Here is a 22166-nt window from a genome sequence, read left to right as displayed (position 1 = left end):
GTATATTTTTAGTTGTGGGTCCTTCTAGTTGTGGCATGTAGGATGCTACCTCAGCGTGGTTTGATGAGTGGTGCCATGTCCGTACCCATGATCTGAACCAGTGAAACCCTGAGCTGCTGAAGCAGAGCGTGTGAACTTAACCACTCGGCCACGGGGCTGGCCCTGAAGGGAAACTATTTAGACCACAGGTCTTGACATGGACAAGAGAATGGCTAGACAGGCCTACTAGTTAGAGGCCAAAGCCATGAGCCCAATATCAGTGTGAACTCTTCTTTGTTGCAAGACAGTGCTATGCTTTCCTGATCCTTCATAGGCATAAAGGGAATTAGGGAGGAGGTAGATTAGGAAAAACTGTGTTAACTGTCTTGAAGGAAAAATGAAAAAAGAAAAACAAGGTGTTTCATAAAGAGCATTGTCATCATCACTGTTATAATTACTTAGAAAATGATTCTCCTAACACACGCTAGTCCTGGTTTTCCACCCCGGCTTAAGATCCTGGATTGTCGGTGTAGTGAGTACCTACCACGTGCCATATGCAGTGCTATATACCATCTACTGTGGGTTGCTGGTAGAAAATAAAGGAGACATAGTCCATGTTTTCAGTGTTTTGCTGACTCCTGCAGCCTCTGGTTCAGTCAAGTCCGTCTTACTCGTAATTGTCCTCTTACTCCCATGGCTTCCTTTTGTTTTGACCCATATTTTCATTCCCCCCGCTGCAAGAATCACCCCTTTCCAAATCCCACCCATCTTTGAGGGTCAATGTGAATTCTCATTTTCTCTAACAAGTCTTCTCTTATCATATTATCTCCAAATTATTTCTTCTCTACTGGATACCAATTACATTTACAGGCATTCCTCATAGTTTGGACTTCTGTCCAGATGACTCCTGGTAAATGTTAGATTTCCCTGAAGGGTCAGTTCATAAGCTCCTAAGAGTAGGGGTGCTTGCCTTACACACCTCTGTACACCACTGAGTGCTCAGCTACTTGTGGTTTGGCCAGAAGCCATGCTGCTGAAGCACTAGTTTCCCTTCTTCGAGACAGAGTTTCCTTAAAGGAAGATGGTCAAACCTGATATGTGGACCTCGAACACTGAAAGGCCTATGTGGGGAATAATCTACCCTTTGTTTTTGAAGGAAAACAAAATTTGCCACCCCAAAATGTGTCTCTTTAACATGAGGATTATTTTAACATGAGGCTGATTACTTTTAAGAAACAAAAGACTCAGAAAGTTTTTCTTGTTACCTCCCCCTTAACTGCCTAAAAGAATTTAGATAATGGCCTGTAACAGGAACAGAGCTATCACCAGAGATATCAACAAAGGATACGGGCTAAGTGCGGTGGGGAAGACTCAGCATGGGCTAGAGATCAGAGTCCCCTCCTTGCCCTATTGTCTCTGCAAGGCATGGCAAAGATTTGTTTACCAAACGTTAGCTTTTCCATCTCCATGTAAACTGCATTCCTCCCCTTTGAAGTGCCAAACCATTACTCCCAACATCTTCTTTTGTCTTTAGCTCTTTGGACATAGTATTTAAGGTGAGGGCTTCCAGCATTTTGATGAGTTACTTGGTTTTCCTGGGTTTCTCCCATGTATACGTTATTAAACTTTTGTCTGTTTTTCTCGTTATTCTGTCTCATGTCAGTTTAACCCTTAGACCAGCCAGAACATAGAAGGGTAGAGGAGTAATTCTTCCTCCCCTACATTTTCTGTTTTGTAATTGCAGGGAGGTTGAAAGTTGGACTGTGGTAGTTACAAGGTATCAGAGTCGTTGTTTGCTCGAAGTACGACCTGGTACCAGTGATATCAACAACTCTCTCCATGCTCTATATCCTTCCTTGCTGGAAAGCGCTGCTTAGACTCATCCTGGCCTTACAAGCCCTGAATAGTTAATTTCAACATGATCTCCATTGTTACTGATTGCAGCTCTTTGCCCAGGGAGGCTAGCTTATTAGCTGGCTGCTGACAGACTGTTTTGCTTATGTTTTCTCTGCTTGTGTCTGAGATATTTCTGCCCCCATAGGAAGCATCTTCCTTGCTTCTTCTCCACCTTTTGCATCTATCCTCTAAGCCTAGACCAAGTGCACTCCTTCCTAGCCCATGATAATCATGTTCTCTCATGGATTGTCATGATACTTATGTCTGCATCACTCATATGACACTTAATTAGTCCCTGGCTTATATTATTAATTTTCAAGGGACATATTGTGTGTTTCCTTAAAGGGATGCTATATTCAGGAGAGGGACTATTTCTAGTTGTGGGGAAAGAGCTTAAGTTTTAGAGTCAGATGTGTTTTGAATCCTTACTGCCACAGTGACCTTAGATATTAATTATACTCTACAGGTCCCAGTTTCCTCATCTGTATTCTGGGAGCCTTAATATCAGCCTTACAGGCCTGTAGAAAGATACTAAGTGAAATAATAGATGAAGAATGCTTGGCCTATCCTATGTGCTCAACAGTTAGCAGTTCTTCTCTTTCTCCCTTCATGTTTCCCTGGAGTCTAGCAAATGTTTTACAAGAACAAAAGTGGTTTTTCCTCTTTGGTCTATTCCTTTTTTATGTTTCTTCCAAGTTATGAAGTCTGAATCCCCATAAAGAAAGTATATAAAATGCTGTATGTATGTATATATGCATGCATGTGTTATGTATGTATATATGATTGAGCAACATTTTTATTAGATTGTTCTTCCTTTTTTCTGTATTTAAGTGCTTCATACTTCTAAAGGAGCCCATGAGCATTTACATATTTTTCAACTGACTGCAGTGTCGGTTTCAATTTGTGTGCTGTTAAAAGCATATCTGAAGGATCTGGAATCTGATAGGCATAAATATGGTCATTAAATCTTCGCCTTTAGGGCAGGAATATTGCCTGTGTCTTGACACATCTCTTGAAATAATGTACACTCCTAACTGCAATTGCTCACATGATTTCCTTATTAGGAGTTAAGATGTGTAATTTGATTTCTTTTTCTCCCACTGAAGTTCAAACTGCTTTTGACAAATCTGGATAAAGCACTTGCTTCTGGACTTCAGATGACAGCTATAGTGGAATATCATCCTGATAAAGATGAAGACACTTTTGACCAACTACTTATTTCAATAGGAAATAAAACAATAGAGATTCCTCTAATTGGGTATGTGTTCTTCATATTTCATGCTGACATTTTGAGCACTCTTCAAATAAGAATAAGGGTCAAAGTAATATTCTGTATTTTCCCTGAATAATGGGCCATGTTCTGTCTATGGTTTTCTTACAACTGAACTTAAAGGACAAACTTTTAGCAAATTGTGGTATTTAAAACACATGGGAGTTGCCAGCCTGGTGGCGCAGCAGTTAAGTTCGCATGATCTGCTACTCGGCAGCCCGGGGTTCGTGGGTTCAGATCCCGGGTGCGGACATGGCACCACTTGGCAAAAACCATGCTGTGGTAGGCGTCCCACATATAAAAAAATACAGGAAGATGGGCACGGATGTTAGCTCAGGGCCAGTCTTCCTCAGCAAAAAGAGGAAGATTGGCAATGGTAAGCTCGGGGCTAATCTTCCTAAAACATAAATAAATAGAAAAATAAAACAAATGGGAGACTAGTTTTCAGATATTTTTATTAAAATAGCTTAAAAATATTCAACAATTGCATGTATTTTTTTTCTTGACCTCATATCCTATTTTGTTTCTACCATACATATTTTTTTTCTTTTTGGTGAGGAAGATTGTCCCTGAGCTAACATCTGTGCCAGTCTTCCTCTATTTTGTAGATGGGATGCCACCTCAGCATGGTTTGATGAGTGGTGTGTAAGTCGATGCCCAGGATCCAAACCCACAAACCCCGGGCCGCCAAAGGGGAGTGTGTGAACTTAACCACTATGCCACTGGGCCGGCCCCTTACTTTTTGATATTTTTAAATTAAAAGCTTTTTTTCCCTTTTTTTATTTGAGATAAAATTGACGTATAACATGGTACAAGTTTAAGGTGTACAGGTGGTTGATTTGATACATTTATATATTGCAATGTGATTACCACTGTAGTGTTAAGCTAACGCCTCTATCACGTCACGTAATTATCATCTCATTTTGTGGTGAGAACACTTAAGATCTGGTCTCTTAGCAACTTTCACGTATATAGTATTATCAGCAATAATCACAAAGCTGTGCAGTAGATCCCCAAAACTTAGTCATCTTCTAACTGCAAGTTTGTACCCTTTGACCAACGTCTCCCCAATTCCCCCACCTCCCAGCCCCTCATAACCACCATTCTACTCTCTGTTAATGTAAACTCTCTGTTAACATAAAAAGTAAAATGTTACTGGAAATACTTTTCTTAATCAGATGGAAGAGAAACCAAAGGGAAAGCTCTAGAGAAACTTATATATTACTGTATTACGAAGCCCTTACTACTAGGGTAAACCATATATATTTCTGTGCATGTATGTATACTTATGTGCGTGTGTGTGTGTGTGTGTGTGTGAGAGAGAAGATTCTTAAGAAATTATTCTTAAGACACTTTTCTCCATCAAGCTAGCGAAATAGTTTGAAAAAATGTTTGGCTTCACATCTTATATTTTTGTGTAATGAGTTCCTCTTTTAGATACTATAAACTCTTTTAATGAAATTATTAGTAAGGTCATTGATCTTTCCTTTTCCTGTCACAAAAATACAATCTCCTTACGAGAAGAACATGGGTATTCCTTAGGAGATACAGCATATATATGTCAGTCCTGCCTGATCTCTGGCATGTCTGTACCTATCTAATACACAAACACTCACATATAAACACACACCCCAGAAAGAAGGCCCTGACCACCAATGCATCAAGCAGTATTTGCGAATGTTTTGTTCAAGTATTCTTGTTTATGTATTTTTGTGTGTATGTATTTATACTTTGGAGGTTGAATGCAATGTGGAGTAAATTACTTAATTCATGTGTCCGGCACATAACCTAAGGAGGTAACAAAGATCAGTTATTACTATATTTATTATTGGTGCTGTTATTATCATTGTTAGGTCTGTAAGGGTAGTGTATTTGAAGTCTAACAAAAGGATTCAAGACTAAGTTCACCAACGTTCTATCCAGATAATTCCTTAGATAAGTCATTTAGGCTTTTTAAGTTTTTGACTTTTCGTGTTTAACATTAAGAGCCATAATAATATTTACCTACCTTTTAAATCTAAAAAGGATAATATACTTAATGGTGCTTTATTAACTATAAATTATTATCCAAACATAAAATATGTGTATAAGACATGTATATAGGATTATATGGATTTTTAACACATGTATGAAAACATATGCTACCGATATCTATAGTCAGCCCTTTAAATTAGAGACACACGTGAAAAATCAGTTGTACCTTTTTGTACCTAGACCTTGTTTTAGACCCCAAATGATATTTTATAGTGTCACACCTTCTTTCATTTCATCAGATTTGGTGTCCTCCAAACTACTTTACTTGGTTAAGATCAGTTCCACCCTTTCTGTGGAGGGTCAAAAGAATATATTATAGGCTTAGGTGGAGATTCCAAAACAGAGTTGCAAATATGTTTTGGGCAACAAAAATATTGAGCGTGTTTTGAGCAACGAATGTTGCTTTTTGTTTTGAGCAACAAAAATAGTGAGATACATTTTACCTCAAGGTGAGTATTTGGGAGGGTATACCATGTACTTAGATGCATAAAGCCTGATTTCTTTGTTAAAAATATGTCTCACTATCTTGTTTTCAGGTCTTCATTTCACAATTCCTTTTACTGCCAAATATGCCACCAGTAGACCTGTAAGAAACTGAACTGTCTTTTGAGTTAAAAGTTTCTATGTATGTCCCCCTATAAATGTAACCATGAGGTTATAAATGTTAAAATTCATTATGTGGTCTTTTTTTCTTCTCCCTAGGTTGATTCCATCCTGTCAATTGGAAATTGAGTCAGAAGTTAATTTTGGCACATTGGTTGCCAATAGTAAAGTATATTGTAAAGAGATTATTATCATTAACCATGGTAGAGTTCCAGGTAATACTTTCTGTCATATAAATTAACTTATACTTTTGGAAGAAGTTGATACTATCTGAAATGTATCCTTTGTATAATTAATGGATTCTCTGATTCACCCTCCAAAAAAGATGTCTATCATTTGCAGTAGCTCAAAACTGAAGGCCTTTACATAGGATGACTGTAAAAAACTGACAGGCAATAATTTAGGAAATGTGAATCTGTCTCCTTATGATTCTGATTAACACAGCCTGACTCTCCCTGAGAGGTGATCTCCCTGAGCATAGAACGCAGGATGGCATCATGGAGGTGATATAGTCCTTAGAGCCATCCAGAGATAGAATTAGGGCACAGTGCCTTACTAGCTGTGTGATCTGGGGCAGGTATCTTTATTGAACTTGAGATTCCTCATTTATAAACTGTGGCTAATAAAATGTACTGTGGTTGATTACGTATGTATTTAAGGTTGTCATATGGTACTTGACTTATCATAGGCACTCAATAAATATTTGTTCTTTTTCTCTATCATATTCAACTTTGAATTTACATGATCATCCCTAGAAGGCTCTTACTAACTTTTTGTGGAAAGAGTAAATGCTTCTCTCTTCTCCAGACTGGATTATTTCTTGAGATTCTTACTGTGACCTAAGAGTTTCCATAAAGGCATGTGTGTATGTATATATTCATGAACACTCTTCACTGATGGTATACAGTAGGCATAAAATCACTTATCCTTTCATTCTCCTGACTGGATGGTCAGCATCTTGGGTGGCAAGACTGGCATTTCTGCCAGTCTGAGATGAGGACTAGTTCCAGACAGGGAGAGCATTTCTTTCTGAGACTGCTTGTTGGGTACATAAAACAGATCTTAAATCGGAACCCGTTTTACACCAAGAGAGGGTGTTCTCTGGGGCTGCTTGAATGGGCAGTGGGAATTATTAAGACGAAGGCAGTCTGTCCCTTTACTGAGTTCTTCCTGGGGTATAAACAAACAAAACTGATAATCGTTCCTCATTAAATGTTGCTCATTTCACTTTCCATGCTTTTTTTTTTAAGATTGGCACCTGAACTAACGTCCGTTGCCAATATTCTTTTTTTTTCTTTTTCTTCTCCCCAAAGCTCCCTAGTACATAGTTGTATATTCTAGTTGTAGGTCCTTTTAGTTCTGCTATGTGGGACGCCGCCTCAACATGGCCTCATGAGCGGTGCCATGTCCACGCCCAGCATCCGAACCAGTGAAACCCTGGGCCACCAAAGTGGAGTGCGCGAACTTAACCACTTGGCCACGGGGCCAGCCTCCATGCTTTGGTTTATAAATGATTGAATTTCTGATGCCTGTGGGATGGTAGGATATTAGGCTCACTTGTGGTCTGACTCCAGTGTTAAGGATGAAGTCTCTTACGGTGAGTGACTATGGGCTATATGGTCCTTTAGACTCTCTGGTTATATTTTAGAGCAGTGATATATAATTGAGAGAATTTTATTTGTATTATTTTACTTTCCTAAAATCTCTCTTAATGTTGTCCATTCAAAATCCTTCAAAGCTGTGATGATATCCTCGCTTTATTCTAAAATCTCACCAAATTAGACAGTTTTATTACATATAAAAGCTCTTTATAAGTAAAAAAATATATGGTTTTAGTTTTAGTTGAATATTTAATATTATTTTATTTAATAAAATAAATAAAATTAAGCCTCAGACCTGGGTCCATACATTTTTAGGAAAAATAACCCACATTGGCTTTTAGTATTGTATTAATTTTTTATTGTATTAATTTAGTATTGTATTTAATTTTGTGTGTGCATAGTATTTGTAGTGAAAACTACAATTGGTAAATTATAATCAAGTACTGTGAAATGTTAATTACTATTACCTTACAAACTGAACAGTTTGTTATCAGTGAAACACATTTTTTTAGTATTGTCTTTGTCCTTCATTCTTAGATATGAATGGTATTATCTTTTCAACCCTTGCCAAAATCGATAGTATGTTTTGTTTTTTTTTAAGATTGGCCCTGAGCTAACATCTGTTGCCAGTCTTTTTTTCCTTCTTCTTTTCCCCAAAGTCCCTTAGTACATAGTTGTATATTCTAGTTGTAGGTCCTTGTAGTTCTACTATGTGGGACGCCGCCTCAGCAGGGCTTGATGAGCAGTGCTAGGTCCACACTGAGGAGCTGAACTGGCAAAACCCTGGGTCACCAAATCAGAGCGTGTGAACCCAACCATTTGGCTGTGGGACCAGCCCCTGATAGTATGTTTTATATTCACAATAGCAAGTGTCTGTAAAGTGTCATAAAGTCCTTATTACCTACAAACACAATATATAAATATTCATGAGAATAACAATGTATTTGCATGAAGAAAAACACTTATGTAGAAAATAGATTCAGCAACCAAAGACGATTTTAATAAAATTTAAGAAAAGGATTTTATGTGACAAATATTTTATAGTTTTAGAGTCAAAGATCAAATGTTTACAAATTTATATACTTAAGAGGAAATTAAAAAGCCACCCTCGGCAGATTCGTGATTTATACAGCTTTATTTTGTCTCTCTGGTAGTGTCACTGAGGTTGTTATCTTTGGTTTTGTAGACCCCCAAGTTTATGTAACAACTTCATGATGTTTTATTTTAATAGCCCATTATGGAGTAACCATCCATGGATTTAGTCAAATGTCGTTGAATACATTTTATTTTCTCACCCTTTATAAGAATGTTTCTTAAGTTTACACCCGACTGTGCAAAGGAGTGCCTGTCTTTTCATTTTAAAAAGACATGGTTTAGTCTTTACAAAGTCTCTAATATTAGTCCTTTTGTGAGCTGGTGAACTCCATGTCTCTTTTATGATTTTATTGTTTCTCAGGTTTTTTAAATTGAAGTATAGTTGCCATACAATATTATGTTAGTTTCAGGTGTACAACATAGTGATTCAACATTTATATACAATATGAAATGATCACCACGACAAGTCTAGTAACCATCTGTCACCGTACAAAGTTATTACAGTTTTACTGACTATATTCCCTGTGCTGTATATTACACCCCGTGACTTATTTTATAACTGGAAGTTTGTACCTCTTAAGCCCCTTCACCTGTTTTTCCCATCCATCCACCCCCTCACCTCTGACGACCACCAGTTCTTTGTATCTATGAGTTTGTTTCTGTTTTTTCTCAGTTTTTGTCTTTGAAGATTGAGAAAACATTATTTTAGCATGCCTTGAATTGCAATCATTTCCCTCTTCGCGTCAGTATCCTTGAATATTTGAGTGAACGTTTTCTACTACAGCGTTATGCTGTAGAACAGCCTTTCGAGTCTCTAGTGTGATCTTCACACACCATTGCTATGTTTGAACAGCTACCTTAGAACTCATCATTCTTTGGGTTTATTTGGGTTATTTTGCCCAAGACAAATGACCTTTTTCTAGCTCTTAATGCCCACTATCCCCCTTCTCCTCATCGTCAGCATCTTCTCTCTACTTCATTGTCTAGAAAAACCTGGCATCATCTGTAACCCATGAAATTTGCTAACTCAGACCAACCCCAGGAGTGGGCCTCAGGATTCTCCCCAACTACGCAAAGAAGCACCCGCTACTTATTCTCAGTGCATACTTTTTGTTTTCAGTTTTGTTTTCTTGGAAACTAATGTCATGAAATCTCAATATACTTTTCATGCATAATACAATGCTGAGCATATAGCAGGCATTCAATAAACATTTGTTTACTTGCTTTGGTTCAGCCATCTCTCAGAGTTTCAGTAAAGAACCATTAAGCTTTCAATGAACTCAGAAGTAACCTGTTTAATCCTATATGAGCATTCTGAAGAATCTTCAGAACTTAGTTCTTTGAAGAGATGTGGAGACTGGTGCATCTTTGGTGTGCTTAGACCCAAGGAAACTTAAAACAAAACAAACAAACAAAAAGCATACATAGGAAATAACAATGGCCTGGGGTACATGACTTGATTTTTAGTAGCATCCTATAAAACTACGGACTGTCCTGGCTTGATCTTATAAATACTTTTACACAAAAATCTACTTAATAAGATAGTTTCTAAAAGTGTTTTGGAGGAGTAAAGGCAAGGTAACAATGTATACTTTGCCGCCCAACTGTCTAAGCTGCTTCTCTAGAGAAGGTAGAGCAGCGCTCAGATTCAAAACACATACAAGTTTGTGCAAAGGACCCTTCATCTTACCCGCAGCTGTGGGTACCCTCACATCTCACGTGCTCTCCTAAGTCTCATCAGTGGGCAAGTCTAAGTGTTTATTTTACATGGCTTATTAGCAACATTTGACATGGATGGCCACTGCCATCTTCATGGAAAAAAATAAGTATTGGTTTCTATGACCCTTCACTCTCCTACATAAAATAGTGGTTAATAGCTCAGGTCCGGGAGTGGGGTCTTCCAGGGCCTAAATCTTGGTTACAACATTTGCTGGCCGGGAGGCCCCAGGCAAGGGATTTACTCTTCCTGAATACCCATTGCCTCACTTATATGTTAGAGATAAACCTAGTGCTTGCCTGCTATAATTGTGGTAATGATTAATAAAATGCTTAGCGGACACTCCGACAAACATTAAGTATTCAATAAATGTTCACTATTGATGTAGAATTATTCTTTTTCTCCCTCCTCTCCAATTCTCTTTTATGGACTGCCGCTCCTTTTTTTGGTACATTAAATGTGACTGTTCCTTAGGATTTGTCGTGGACCCTCATGTTTCCTCAGTCAACGTGCTCTCCCAGGCAATCACTTCCATTCCTGTTACTTCACTGAGGCCTGTACAATACTTTGCATTTCCTTTAGTCTTCTCAAAACTTAACACGTCCAAAACTAAACTCCTTGGTTTCTCCTCAAAACTTTTTTTCTCTTTTTCATTAAATGTCACCACCATGTATTTGGGCAAGTCAGAAACTTGGCAAAATCCTTGACACCTCTGTCTTTTTCACCACCTACTGCCTTACTCAGTCAATTATTAAATCCTGTCTATTCACTTCCTAATTATGTCAATAATCCCACTTTTCTCTGTCCTATTGTCACTTCTGTGCAACGGGCCATCATCTTCTCTTGCCTAGTAATTACACCAACCTAAATTATTTCTCTGAAGTCTCCTCTTATCTCCTTCTAGTTCATTTTCCACACGTTAGCCAGTGTCATATCAAAACAGAAATGAAAATTTGATGACATAAATTTCATTTGTAACATCCTTCCTTCAATGCCACCCTTCTCTGGATGATGTCCTTGCTACTATTGTTAGCAATTAAAAAATGAAACAGTCAAATATCTCATTATTGCTAATAGTATTAAAGTTATATAAGACAGTAATGTTTGTGTACCCACTGTTTTAATATATTTAGAAGATTGAACAATGTTTTTTGGTTTTTGGGTTGTTCCTGAATAAGCTTTTGAAACATTCACTTAAGCTCTTTTGACAAATTGCATAAGTGGTTACAACATAGGAACCATTTCGCTGACTCAGCCTTAACTGGACTTATATAGTTTTCCTTTTCTGAAGAAGTGAGTCAGTAATCCTTATTTATTTGAAATGGATAACATTTTACAGATTCTTCTTTTATTTTATGACAGAAAAAATAAACCTTAAATATTATATCATTAACGCTTCTCTAAAAATGATTAGATTAACAAATTTTGTTACTGTGAGTTTGTGCGCCTTTTCTATCAGGTCATCTCTGTACTTAAAAAAGTTTTATTCTCATTTTATGTTTTCAGTACCTTTATTATGCTAGTATTTTATTCTCATAAGTTAAATGAAGAATTTTTGAAAATGTCATCAAATGTGATTTAAAACTGATGAGTTAGGAATTTGCAAAGTTGTTTATGTCAGCAGTGTACTCATTTATGTTAATATTGTATAATGATATTAAAGAAACTTATGACTGGCTACGTCCATTTGTTGGGCATATTTTGAGCACTGCTTGGTGCTAGGCACTGTGTGGGGTGTCAGGATCACAGAGATGAAAAAGAGATAGTATCTGATCTCAAGGATTGCATGCTCTAACATAGATACCAGATATTACCATAAATTTTGAACCATTTCTGCTTTCAGAATAAGAAGTTTTTGTAAACTCCTTCCCATATGCTATTTGATTCTAGAAACCCATTTCTTTTGCCCTTTTCCTGTGTGAACTGAGAAGTGGCAGTAGCTATAAGTGTGAGCCCCATGGTCAGAAACATCCAAGTGAAAATTCCAGTTGTGTTAGTTAGTTACTAACTGTAGTAGTCAACTCTTGCTATGTAACAACCCACCCCACAACTCTGTATCTTAAAGAGGCAATTATGTTTTAATTGTTCACTTTTGTGTAGATTGGGTGGAATTGACTGATCTAAGCTGGGCTCAACTGGGTGGCCCTGCTTCAAGGTGAGGCAACTGGGGCTATTCTGTAACCGCAGAGCAGGTTTGTGAGTCACCTCGTGGCTCTGCCCCACACTTGCTCATTCTGGGGCATAGGCCAAAGGGACAGCAGCTACTCAAGAGAAGCACTTTCCATAGGAGAAGTACAAGAGAACATCTGGAGTTGGATGTTCAATAGCATGTCATTTCCACCCACATGCTATTGGCCAAAGCAAATCGTATGATTAAGTTCAAAGTCAAGGGGTAGGAAAACATACTTTGTTCATAATAGGATAAAGGTAAGGATGTAGATAAGGGTGAAGAATTGAGAATAACAATCTAAACTATCACAATAGTTGTGTGTCTCTGCACAAGTTATTCAACCTTTCTAAGTGTCTGTTTCCTTATTTATAAAATAGAGGTAATGATTGAACCTATATCATAGAATTTTTATGAGGTTTAAATAGAATCACGTATGCGAAGTTCTTAGCATGTATGTCGGGACACAGTAAGCAGACAGTTTCTTTTAGCTATTGATGAGAGTTGAGTCCTAACACTATGTTCACCTTTGTTGAGTAATCCCAGAGACGACTTACAATCAAAGCTGTGATTCTTGGTCCACAGTAGACCATATACTCTGTAATGTGTGTCCATCCCTTACTAAGAGTGTGAATGTAGCATTGTAAGGATTCAGATGTAAACCATTTGCTCTTGTTCTCCTTAGGTATATTTAAAACGGAATACCAGGGTCAATTACCCATTGTCATTTTTCCAACTGATGGTGTTGTGGAACCTAAGTCATCAGTGGTTGTTAAAGTGGATTTCTGTGCAGACCAGCCCAGAATTGTAAATGAAGTGGCAATGTGAGTGTATGCTATGGTTCCTAATTCTAATATAGTACTTAGTACTTTGCTATTTCACTTTTCAGGTATGCCTATTGTCTTTGAATGCATGTTAGCTTCTTTGTTCTTTCAGTGAGCACTCATTCATTGAGTCTCTACTATTTGCCAAGCACTAGGGACTCAAAACTGGGAAGAACCAGAGGATGGCTTATGAGTACACATAATAGGAGCTCCTAGTTTAGATTTTGTAGGAGTGAGGGAGTGGATCAGGAAAGGGCTTCACTCAGGAGGTGATAGTTGAACCAAACACTTATTCGAGAGTAGGCATCAATGAAGCAAAGAGCAGTGGTGTAATTTGGGGTGTGTGTGTGTGTGTGTAGGGGAGGTGGGCACTGGTGGTGGGAGTGGATTAGAGGAGTGATTTCATTCAGAGCAAGTGGAAGACTTGAAATCCTAGAAGTGAATAGACAGTGTAACACACTGAGAGATCTGAGACTGTAGAGGCAAAGAGATGGAGGTAAGGAGTGATGCAAGATGAGAACAGAAAAACAGAATGGTGCAGAGTCCAGAAAAAGACCTCATAGGACAGGGTTTTTTTGTGCTGTGTGTCTCAGTTCATTAGTAGGATGTGCAGTCACTATAATGCATCACCACCAGTATCAAAACAATGAAATACAAAATATCAGAATGCATCTCACATAGTAAGGGTAAATGTTGTTTTGTAAAACTTGTTTCAAGTGTGTGTGTGTATGTAGATATCCTACACTGCAATGTAAAATACATTTCTTACTGAAGGTCACAGCCAAAAAAATGTTTGAGAAACAGTTATGAGCCCTTATAGGAGCATAGGTTTTATTGTGAAGGCTGTGCGATCTCAGGAAGGTTTTAAGATGGGAGTGTCTTGATTAGTTTGCGTTTTACAAAGGGCATGGCAATAGCAGTGTGCAAAACAAATCAGGGAGTACAGATGTGAAGTGGTCAGCCCGACCAGAAACTATAGCAGAAGAGAAATGATAAAGGCCTGAGCTAAGGTACAGATTGGGGGTATGGAGAGAAGTGTGCAGATTGGAGACATGTTGTGGAGATGGATTTGACCGGATTTAGTGACTGGTTGTGGAATGGCAAAGGTGTGAGGAGGGATGGGTTTCTGGGAGAAGATCCCGAGTTCAGTTTTGACATGTTGGAATTGATTTGCTTTGCAGAATCCTGTGGAGCTAGTTAGAACCTACTAGATTTACTTGAGTCCCAGGAAAAAGTTGGGCTAAGTATATTGGTTTGAGGGTTGTCTGTATAAATTGTAGATGAATAATGGAAGTGTTGAAAATACCTTTAGGAAGAACAGAGTATGAAAGAGTAGGACAGAAATCCTTATTCGTGGAGTTTACAAAATATCCAAGTCTTAGAAGAATGAGAAGGTAGAGTCTGAATGAATCAGAAGGAAAACCAGGAAAGGATGATGTCTGGGAAGCTAAAGGAGGAGACGTGTAAAGAGATGGTATCAACAATGCCCAATGTGACAGCAATATGGTGTAAGATGAGAACTTAGGTGATAGTTGTGGAGTGGTAAGTTATTTGTGGTATCTGATGGGGTGAGATTCAAAAGGATTGCATTTATGCCAGGGAAGGGTAAATATGTGTGTGTGTGTGTGTGTGTGTGTGTGTGTGTGTGTGTTAGGGAGAGAGTTTCAAAAGGAAATTGAAATTAGTCTGGGAAGTGAAGTTTTCTGGTGGGATATTCGTTTCAGCAAAGAAGTGGGGTTTTGCTGAGATTCTTTACTTTGCATGGAATTAGCTTATTAGGATGAGGGTGAGGTTGGCTGTTGGACTTTGGGGGAGTGGGATGAGTTAGAAAAGCAGCTCAGAATTCTAGAACTAGATGTGACCGTATAAATCATCCCATCTAACTCTAGTATTTACAAAATTGGTGATATGGACATACCAATAAATTCTTTTTGGGGTCAATTTGTGTGATTGTTTTCCAACTTTGTTGTTTCCTGGAGACAGTGAATTAGGTTGCATATATGCCATTCTACAGATTCAGACAGACAGAAGGACATGACAGTCTCTGGCATGTATGTGACAAGAACTGCTCTTAGGCCTTTGAATTTGAATTATAATGTGATTTTATAAAATTTCTGTTTATCCAAATATCCAGGAGAAAAATAAAGTATATAGAATTTTAATTAAAATATATATGTGTGATTCATTATCTTGTAGAGTGAGTTTGCAAGACCGCCCAAACATACTTTTGAGTGTCAAAGCTCATGTGGTTGAGCAGATTATTGAATTGTTAAACATGAGTAGTGACGAAAAGCTGGAATGCATACACTTTGGTTCTGTTTTCTTCGGAGCATCAAAAATCGAACGTGCACTTCTATACAATAATAGCCCAGAACCCATAAATTGGGTGGCCATAATACAAGATGATTCAGTTGGAGAAGAATTGGTAAGTAAATAGTGTAAAAGGGGAAGATCAGTTATTATGTTTTGAAACAGATTGTTTTGAACTAATAACTAGGAAACTTTAATTTTTATAATTTTTTTAACATGCAGCTAGATATATATAATTTTTGTTCTCACCAGTTTTTCAGTAGTTTTTTTAACTTTTATAATGTGCCTTAATCAAATTTATGTATGTTACTTTAAAGACATACATATTCTCTATCTTCTAGACTCTGAAATTTCAATATTTTATGACCTCCTCTTAAAATATTTTATTTTGTTTGTGTTTTGCCTTAATACTCTTTTATTTCTGATTTTATAGGGTACAAATATTCAGCAAAGAACAGATGTTGTTTTAAATAATCTCACCTACTTAAGGAAAATAAAGAAAATAGATGTTGCAACTTTTATCTCCTGTGTTCCCAATGAAGGGAGATTACTACCTTATCAAAAGGCTATAATTACGTTTTGTTTCAGCCCAAAGTAAGCAAAAATTAATTCCATTGTGATGTTACTTATTAATGGAAAGTATATTAACCATACAGTCATCAGATTGATTTTAATAGTAAAACTTGTCAGAAGGCACCAATTGGATTTTTCTCATTATGGCTGTAAATATTTGTAACATGGTTAATATTATTTTCAATATTTAAAAATATGATTTTAAATACTTCATGTTAAGTTAAAAATCTCCCCAGACCTTGTGGAAATGGGGTGGTGGAAGTGGAAGTTTTGGGTTGTTGATTGTGGCCCCAAAGCAATCTGTACAACCAAGACCTTGTTGTCCCTGTGGAAATAGTCTAGTGATGGCAGTGGCATGCAGTATGTTCTAGGTGCTTCCAAAGAAGATGCAGTGCTCCTGCCAGGGCAAAATGCTTGCTGACTATCATGAATATTAAGTCTATAGCAGCGCTGGGATCAACCACACTTGCTTGCTGAAATTCATACTGACTTTTAGGACTTTTGCCAGTGTGTGTTTTTCCATTCCATGAACTTGATTTGGTTATTTAATTTGAAAATATATTTGGAAATGCTATTTTGAATATAGTAGCAATTTCAGCTACACTTGATAGGTTGCACTGTGTGGCAATAACTGATCAAATTGTAAGCATGTTTACCCTTGTTTGTGAGAAAGCAATGCTTAATGTACTTTTCTGTGTGGCACAGGGACAATTGGTGATACACCTTGTCTGTTGAAGACTGAGTTATGTTTTAATTTAAAGAGGGTAACAAATCAAGTAATTGTTCTATTTGTATAATCTATAATTGCCTTGTTAATCATACCTTCATACAGGAAATTTCTTTGGTCAATCTGTAAGACTCTTTTTAATATACCATCTTTGAAATTCTAAATATTCTTTTTCATGGCAGCATGTGAACTTTATTTGAGAGTCTACCATAAATTCATAGGTATGAGTATGATTTGAAGTCTTACTTAAATGTGTTCTCAACATGCTGTTTGCCTTCTTATGTAATATTTCACATCAGCCTTTTGTGTGAATATTTGAGTATCCACTGCTAAAAAAGCTGACCTCTAGGTAAGGCAAGTAAAGATAGCTAGTGCCAGGCCTGTGATATAGTGCGTCTCTGTCTTTGGTCCTGCATCCCCTCTTCCCATCTTTCCTCTCCTTTTCTCCTCTGATAAGATTTGGCTGTTGTTCTCCAAATTACTTGTTCCCCTCTAACCAGAATGTGGCTAGCAGTATGTGCTTAGTCCACAGGAGACAGATATGTAACAGGTTTGCAATTACACTCAGGGGTAAGAAGGACTATTACGGAGAACTGAACAGAGTCCTTTGCTGGCAATGAGCTCTGCCTGGAAAGAAAATCCTCTACATAGAAAGTGGCATTGGAGTTGGACCTTGACAACTTGGTGTATTTAAATTGCGCTTGTCTTGCAAATATTGTCATGAACTCATTCTTTGGATCTTTACGTTTCATGCCATTCTTCTGGCAAGTCTATGGAGTAATTTTGGAAAGTGCATCACAGTTATATTTTAATTCCTGAACTTTTATCTACTGGCATAGATTTAAGGATTGAGTTGATATTCCCTTTTGAGCAGTAATAAAGTGTATCATCCTTGCTTTAAAAATAATTGATTGTAATTCTTTACAGGCTAATCGTTGATGGTAAAAAGAATAGTGATCCTTCACACAGGCAAGACTATGCTGTCTTTTTGAGATTTGAGTCCGTAGGAAGTAAAGATGGCTTTTTGAGAGATGATATCAATAAAACCATCAAAAGTAAGTGCAAAATGAACATAATCATCAAATGCATAGCAGTTTAAATTGTTTAAAAGTTTGGACATCAATATTTAATCAAAACTATGTAATTACTGAATAGAACAAAAATGCAAACATTGAAGAGACTTTAAAAAGTATTCTGTGGCATGTTAAGAAAGAAGTCAACCTCAGAATCATTTACATAATAATTTTCCAAGTTAGAATTTAGGTGACTTTATTATTTTAAAATGACATCAGATAAACGTGATGATCTAGAGTTTAAGGAATGAAAAAGAAAACAAAAAAATGTGACTTCTTTTCCTATTTAAGCCTAGATTTTCTCTTAGAGATCCATATGGGAACAGATGACCATTCCATCTCCATCAAACCTTCAGCTGTCTTAGAATCTACTCACAGTAACAGTCAAAGAGCAAGACCTAGAGCTCTAGTAAATTGAGTCCAATATCCTGTTATAAGGTATTAATAAGTGCGTAGGCTTTGCAGGCCACATGTCAAGATGCAGTCCACTTTTACATTCTTGGGTAATATTAGATGGGCTACAATGAGGAATATGGAACAAGACTTGGAGTCCAGTTTAGCAAGACAGATAAAAGAGAAAATAAAGATATAAGGAGATGAGGGATAAAATCTGGAAAGATGAGCCATGGCAAGTCAAGTGTCTAGAAGATTTGCATGTCAGTATGAGTGATATCATTGAGCGTGGTTGAACTATGTTCCTAAGGGCAGAAATTGATTGCTTTGTTATTATTTATGTCATGGTTTGTGATATTGAGCTCTGTGTGCTAGTCATAGACAGAACATTTGTTTGAGGTTTGCAAGTTAATCTACTTTTGAATGGCTAGAGATGGCGATGTTAGGTTGGCCTTATAGGTAATTTAGAGTCTAGGATTGGCTAGTAAGAGCATCAGTGAAGAAATAGAAACTCGTTTTTTTAAATTCTAGTTACATTGATCTCTCTGCAAAACTATTTTTTCATTCAATTAGAGCTACAACTCATAGTTCCTACCTTCTTTCTAGTATCTCCAAAACTTCATGTTTATGTTATTGCCCAGCGTTTATTCCATTGTCCGTTATTTTAATCACCTTTTTCCATGTGCACTTAAATCTCTTGGCCCATCTCTATAGTGGCTGGCCACTATAGAGATTAAATTCAACTCTCAGCCTCCTCTGAGTCTGCACCTGCGAAGCTAATTGTGCTGGAGAAAAACACAAAATCCTTCTGGGAGGTTTCACTTTTTAATCTCTAATCACTAACCCCAAGTGGGTCCTTTATGATGTTCGACATTTCTGCTGCATTCCCCCATTCATTCACTTTCTCACAGTCTGAGATTCATATACACACCTTCTCTTCTTGCCTCAAACCTCCAATCCTTTCTCCTTTATCTTCACTCTAAGCTTGTAAGTACATTAAGTAACGTAGTAGACATTTCCACTTGGATATCTACCAGGCATCTCAGACTTCACATGTTCAAAAACTCCTGCTTTTCCCATAACCTGTCCCTCCTTCAGTCTTTCCTGTCTCAAGAAATGGCAATGCCATCATTTCAGTTGCTCAGGCCAAAAACCTTAGCATCAACATTTATCATGTGTTCAATTTCCTATTCTACATCCAATCCAGCAAATTTTAACTCTACCCTCAAAAATGTGTCTTAAAGATGACCATTTTTCACCATGCTTCTTCTACTCTTACCCAGTAGTATTTGGTTCCTTAGGTTTTTTGGAACATGCCAAACAAATTCCTGCCTTAGAACCTTTGTACTTGCTGTTATGTCTGCCTAGAATACACTTTTTCCTGGATTTTCACATGGTTTTCTTCCAGAGTTCCATTATATTTTGCTCAAATGTTTCTCTATCAGAGAGACCTTTTTGACCCTCTCCATATAAAAGAGCAGTCCCAAGACATTGTGTTCTGTCTTACCCTTGTAGAGGAGGAGAAATAATTTTTCCTCTACCCTTCTAGGTTCTTGGCTGAGATCCCCTGTAATAAGACAGATTAACAGGAGAAAAACAAGTTTAATAACACATATACTTCCTGTATATATGAGAGATGCCCAAGAAAACTGAGCAACTCCCCCACATGGCCCAAGCCACCATCTTAAATATCATCTCCAGCTAAAGACAAAAGAAGATGTTGGAAAGCTAGTTATGTGAGGTTGTCAGGAAAAGCACAGTAAGCAAGGGCGTGGTTGTTATGCAGATTTGTCTTTGCCTTCTCCATTGATAAGACTTTCTAGAGATTTAGTCATCCTTTTCTTCCTGGTACAGAGAGGGAGACACCCTTAGAAATGGAGAGTTCCCTTATAAATGTAAATGTATCTTATAAAAGGGTAACTTCTACTAGGTTTTCAGGCTTTTCCTGTGTCTCCTGTTTCTTAAAAATAATCAGCCTAGGGGCTGGCCCCGTGGCCGAGTGGTTAAGTTCGCGCGCTCCGCTGCAGGCAGCCCAGTGTTTCGTCGGTTCGAATCCTGGGCGCGGACATGGCACTGCTCGTCAGACCACGCTGAGGCAGCATCCCACATGCCACAACTAGAGGAACCCACAACGAAGAATACACAACTATGTACCGGGGGGCTTTGGGGAGAAAAAGGAAAAAAAAAAAATTCTTATTTTTACGAAACAGAAAAAATAATAATCAGCCTAAAATAATCGTCGTGCCAAAGAGGCATATTTTGGGGTGGCAAATTCTGCTCCCGTTTACCCTATGTTTCCTTTCCCCATAGCACTTATCCTCTCTGAAATGTAATGTTTATTTATTTTATTATTAATGTCACCTCACTAGAATGAAGTCCATGAGAACAGGAATGTCTGTTTTATTCACTGCTGTATCCCCAAGGCCTGGAAGAGTACTTGCACTAAGAAGGCAATGAATAATTTTGTTGAATGAAAGACTGAATGAGCTACTCATGTCTCATCAGTTCTTTCAGACGACACTATTTGGACTGAGCAAATATATTCTGGATTCCCAAAACACTTTTTATGTTAAAAAGCTATTATTGCTTTTACAGGTGATCGATGTCAGAAACTGGAATTAGCGCTGACAGGCTCAGGACTTCCTGTCTTATTACAGTTTGATACAGGAAGGGTCCTAAATTTTGCACCTTGTTTCATGGGTGAATGTTCGGAGATTCAGTGTATTATGCAAAATCAATCCAAAGCACTCCCTGTGACATACCACTTCCAGAAAACTGCAAATTTTAAAATTGATCCTAAAAGGGGCAGGATTGATGAAGGATGTAGCCAGGTAAGACAATTATTATATGCTTTCAAATGCTTGAAATCATTTAAGGTTTGCTAAAATGCCATGCAGAGGCTTAAAAACTACATTTTAATAAATTGTGTCTCTTCTGTGGCCTTCTTATGAATACTTTTGTGTTGGCACTCATGTAGTATCTGTAATTATTTAAATGCCTTTCATGTGGCAGGAAAAGCATTTGACACTAGAGCGAATATAAAGAAGTGCGACACATAGTTACATATTCTAAGAATTTTTTTTTTCTTCTCAGAGAGTGTTTATTTATCTACCAGCCCAGGAGGCTGGCCCTTGAACGTAAATATCCAGCACAGAGCTTTGGCCCTCCCAGCCATGAGTGGGTGCAGGAATGGGTCCTGGAGTCCTTGTATAGGGCAGTGGAACCCAGGGACCAGAGGTGGGATGCCCTTGAGCCAGCAGCTGCCAAAAGCAGCAAAAAGTGAAAAGGAGATGAGAGGCAGGCACTCCTCCCAAGCCCAGAGATGCCAGGGGGAGTGCCAGATGCTTCAGGCCCTACTCCCAGATTGAAGGTTGGCCAAGCTGGGGGTGCACACATATGGAAGTGGAGGTCCAATGCCATGGGCAGGGGCTGTAGCTCAGGTGCCCACTCCAGTGCTCGCTAACCCAAGACAGGAGAGGTGGTTGGCAGTTTTCCCTCTGAGGGGTTCAGGCCTTGCCCCTCTGTGAGATGAGGTGGTATGGGGCAAACCAGGCACTATGGTCTGAGTACTTGCTGAGAGGTGCATGCCTTCCCCATCCCCCCAGCTCTTCAGAGGCTGATGTGGAAGGTGCCCTGCCGCCACTGGTCATAGGCATTGTGATTCTGGGACCTGGTGATGGGTGCCTGGTCCTCAGGCAGGCTGGCATCAAGGGTTTGTCATCAGATAGGCCAGCCTCGGGTGGGTAGTGGGGGCCAGCATCAGGTGGGTGGGAGCTGTTTGAGTGCAAGGAGGATGACAGGTCCTGGCCATAGGCTCAGGTCTTGGCAGAGGTGCTTGTAGTCCTGGGTGGATTTGTACAAGCCCAGCAGCTGGCCTAGCAGGGACACGCCCCACCATCTCGTT

At 38.3% G+C, this 22166-nt stretch overlaps 1 protein-coding gene across 2 annotated transcripts in view; it reads left to right on the top strand.

Moving 5' to 3' along the window:
- The window catches only part of CFAP47 (cilia and flagella associated protein 47), a 431185-nt gene that overhangs the window by 2406 nt on the left and 406613 nt on the right, over positions 1-22166 (top strand). For both annotated transcript variants that reach the window (XM_046672810.1, XM_046672809.1), the window contains exons 2-8: positions 2982-3133; positions 5882-5997; positions 13048-13186; positions 15383-15611; positions 15930-16090; positions 17724-17851; positions 20858-21093. In XM_046672810.1, coding sequence (XP_046528766.1) covers positions 2982-3133; positions 5882-5997; positions 13048-13186; positions 15383-15611; positions 15930-16090; positions 17724-17851; positions 20858-21093 — 1161 coding nt within the window. The remainder of the gene's footprint in view (positions 1-2981; positions 3134-5881; positions 5998-13047; positions 13187-15382; positions 15612-15929; positions 16091-17723; positions 17852-20857; positions 21094-22166) is intronic.

The sequence above is a fragment of the Equus quagga genome, chromosome 10 (genome assembly GCF_021613505.1).
Source record: "Equus quagga isolate Etosha38 chromosome 10, UCLA_HA_Equagga_1.0, whole genome shotgun sequence".
NCBI lineage: Eukaryota > Metazoa > Chordata > Mammalia > Perissodactyla > Equidae > Equus > Equus quagga.
The sequence above is the reverse complement of the archived record's forward strand: the minus strand, read 5'-3'. Positions and strand labels throughout refer to the sequence as shown.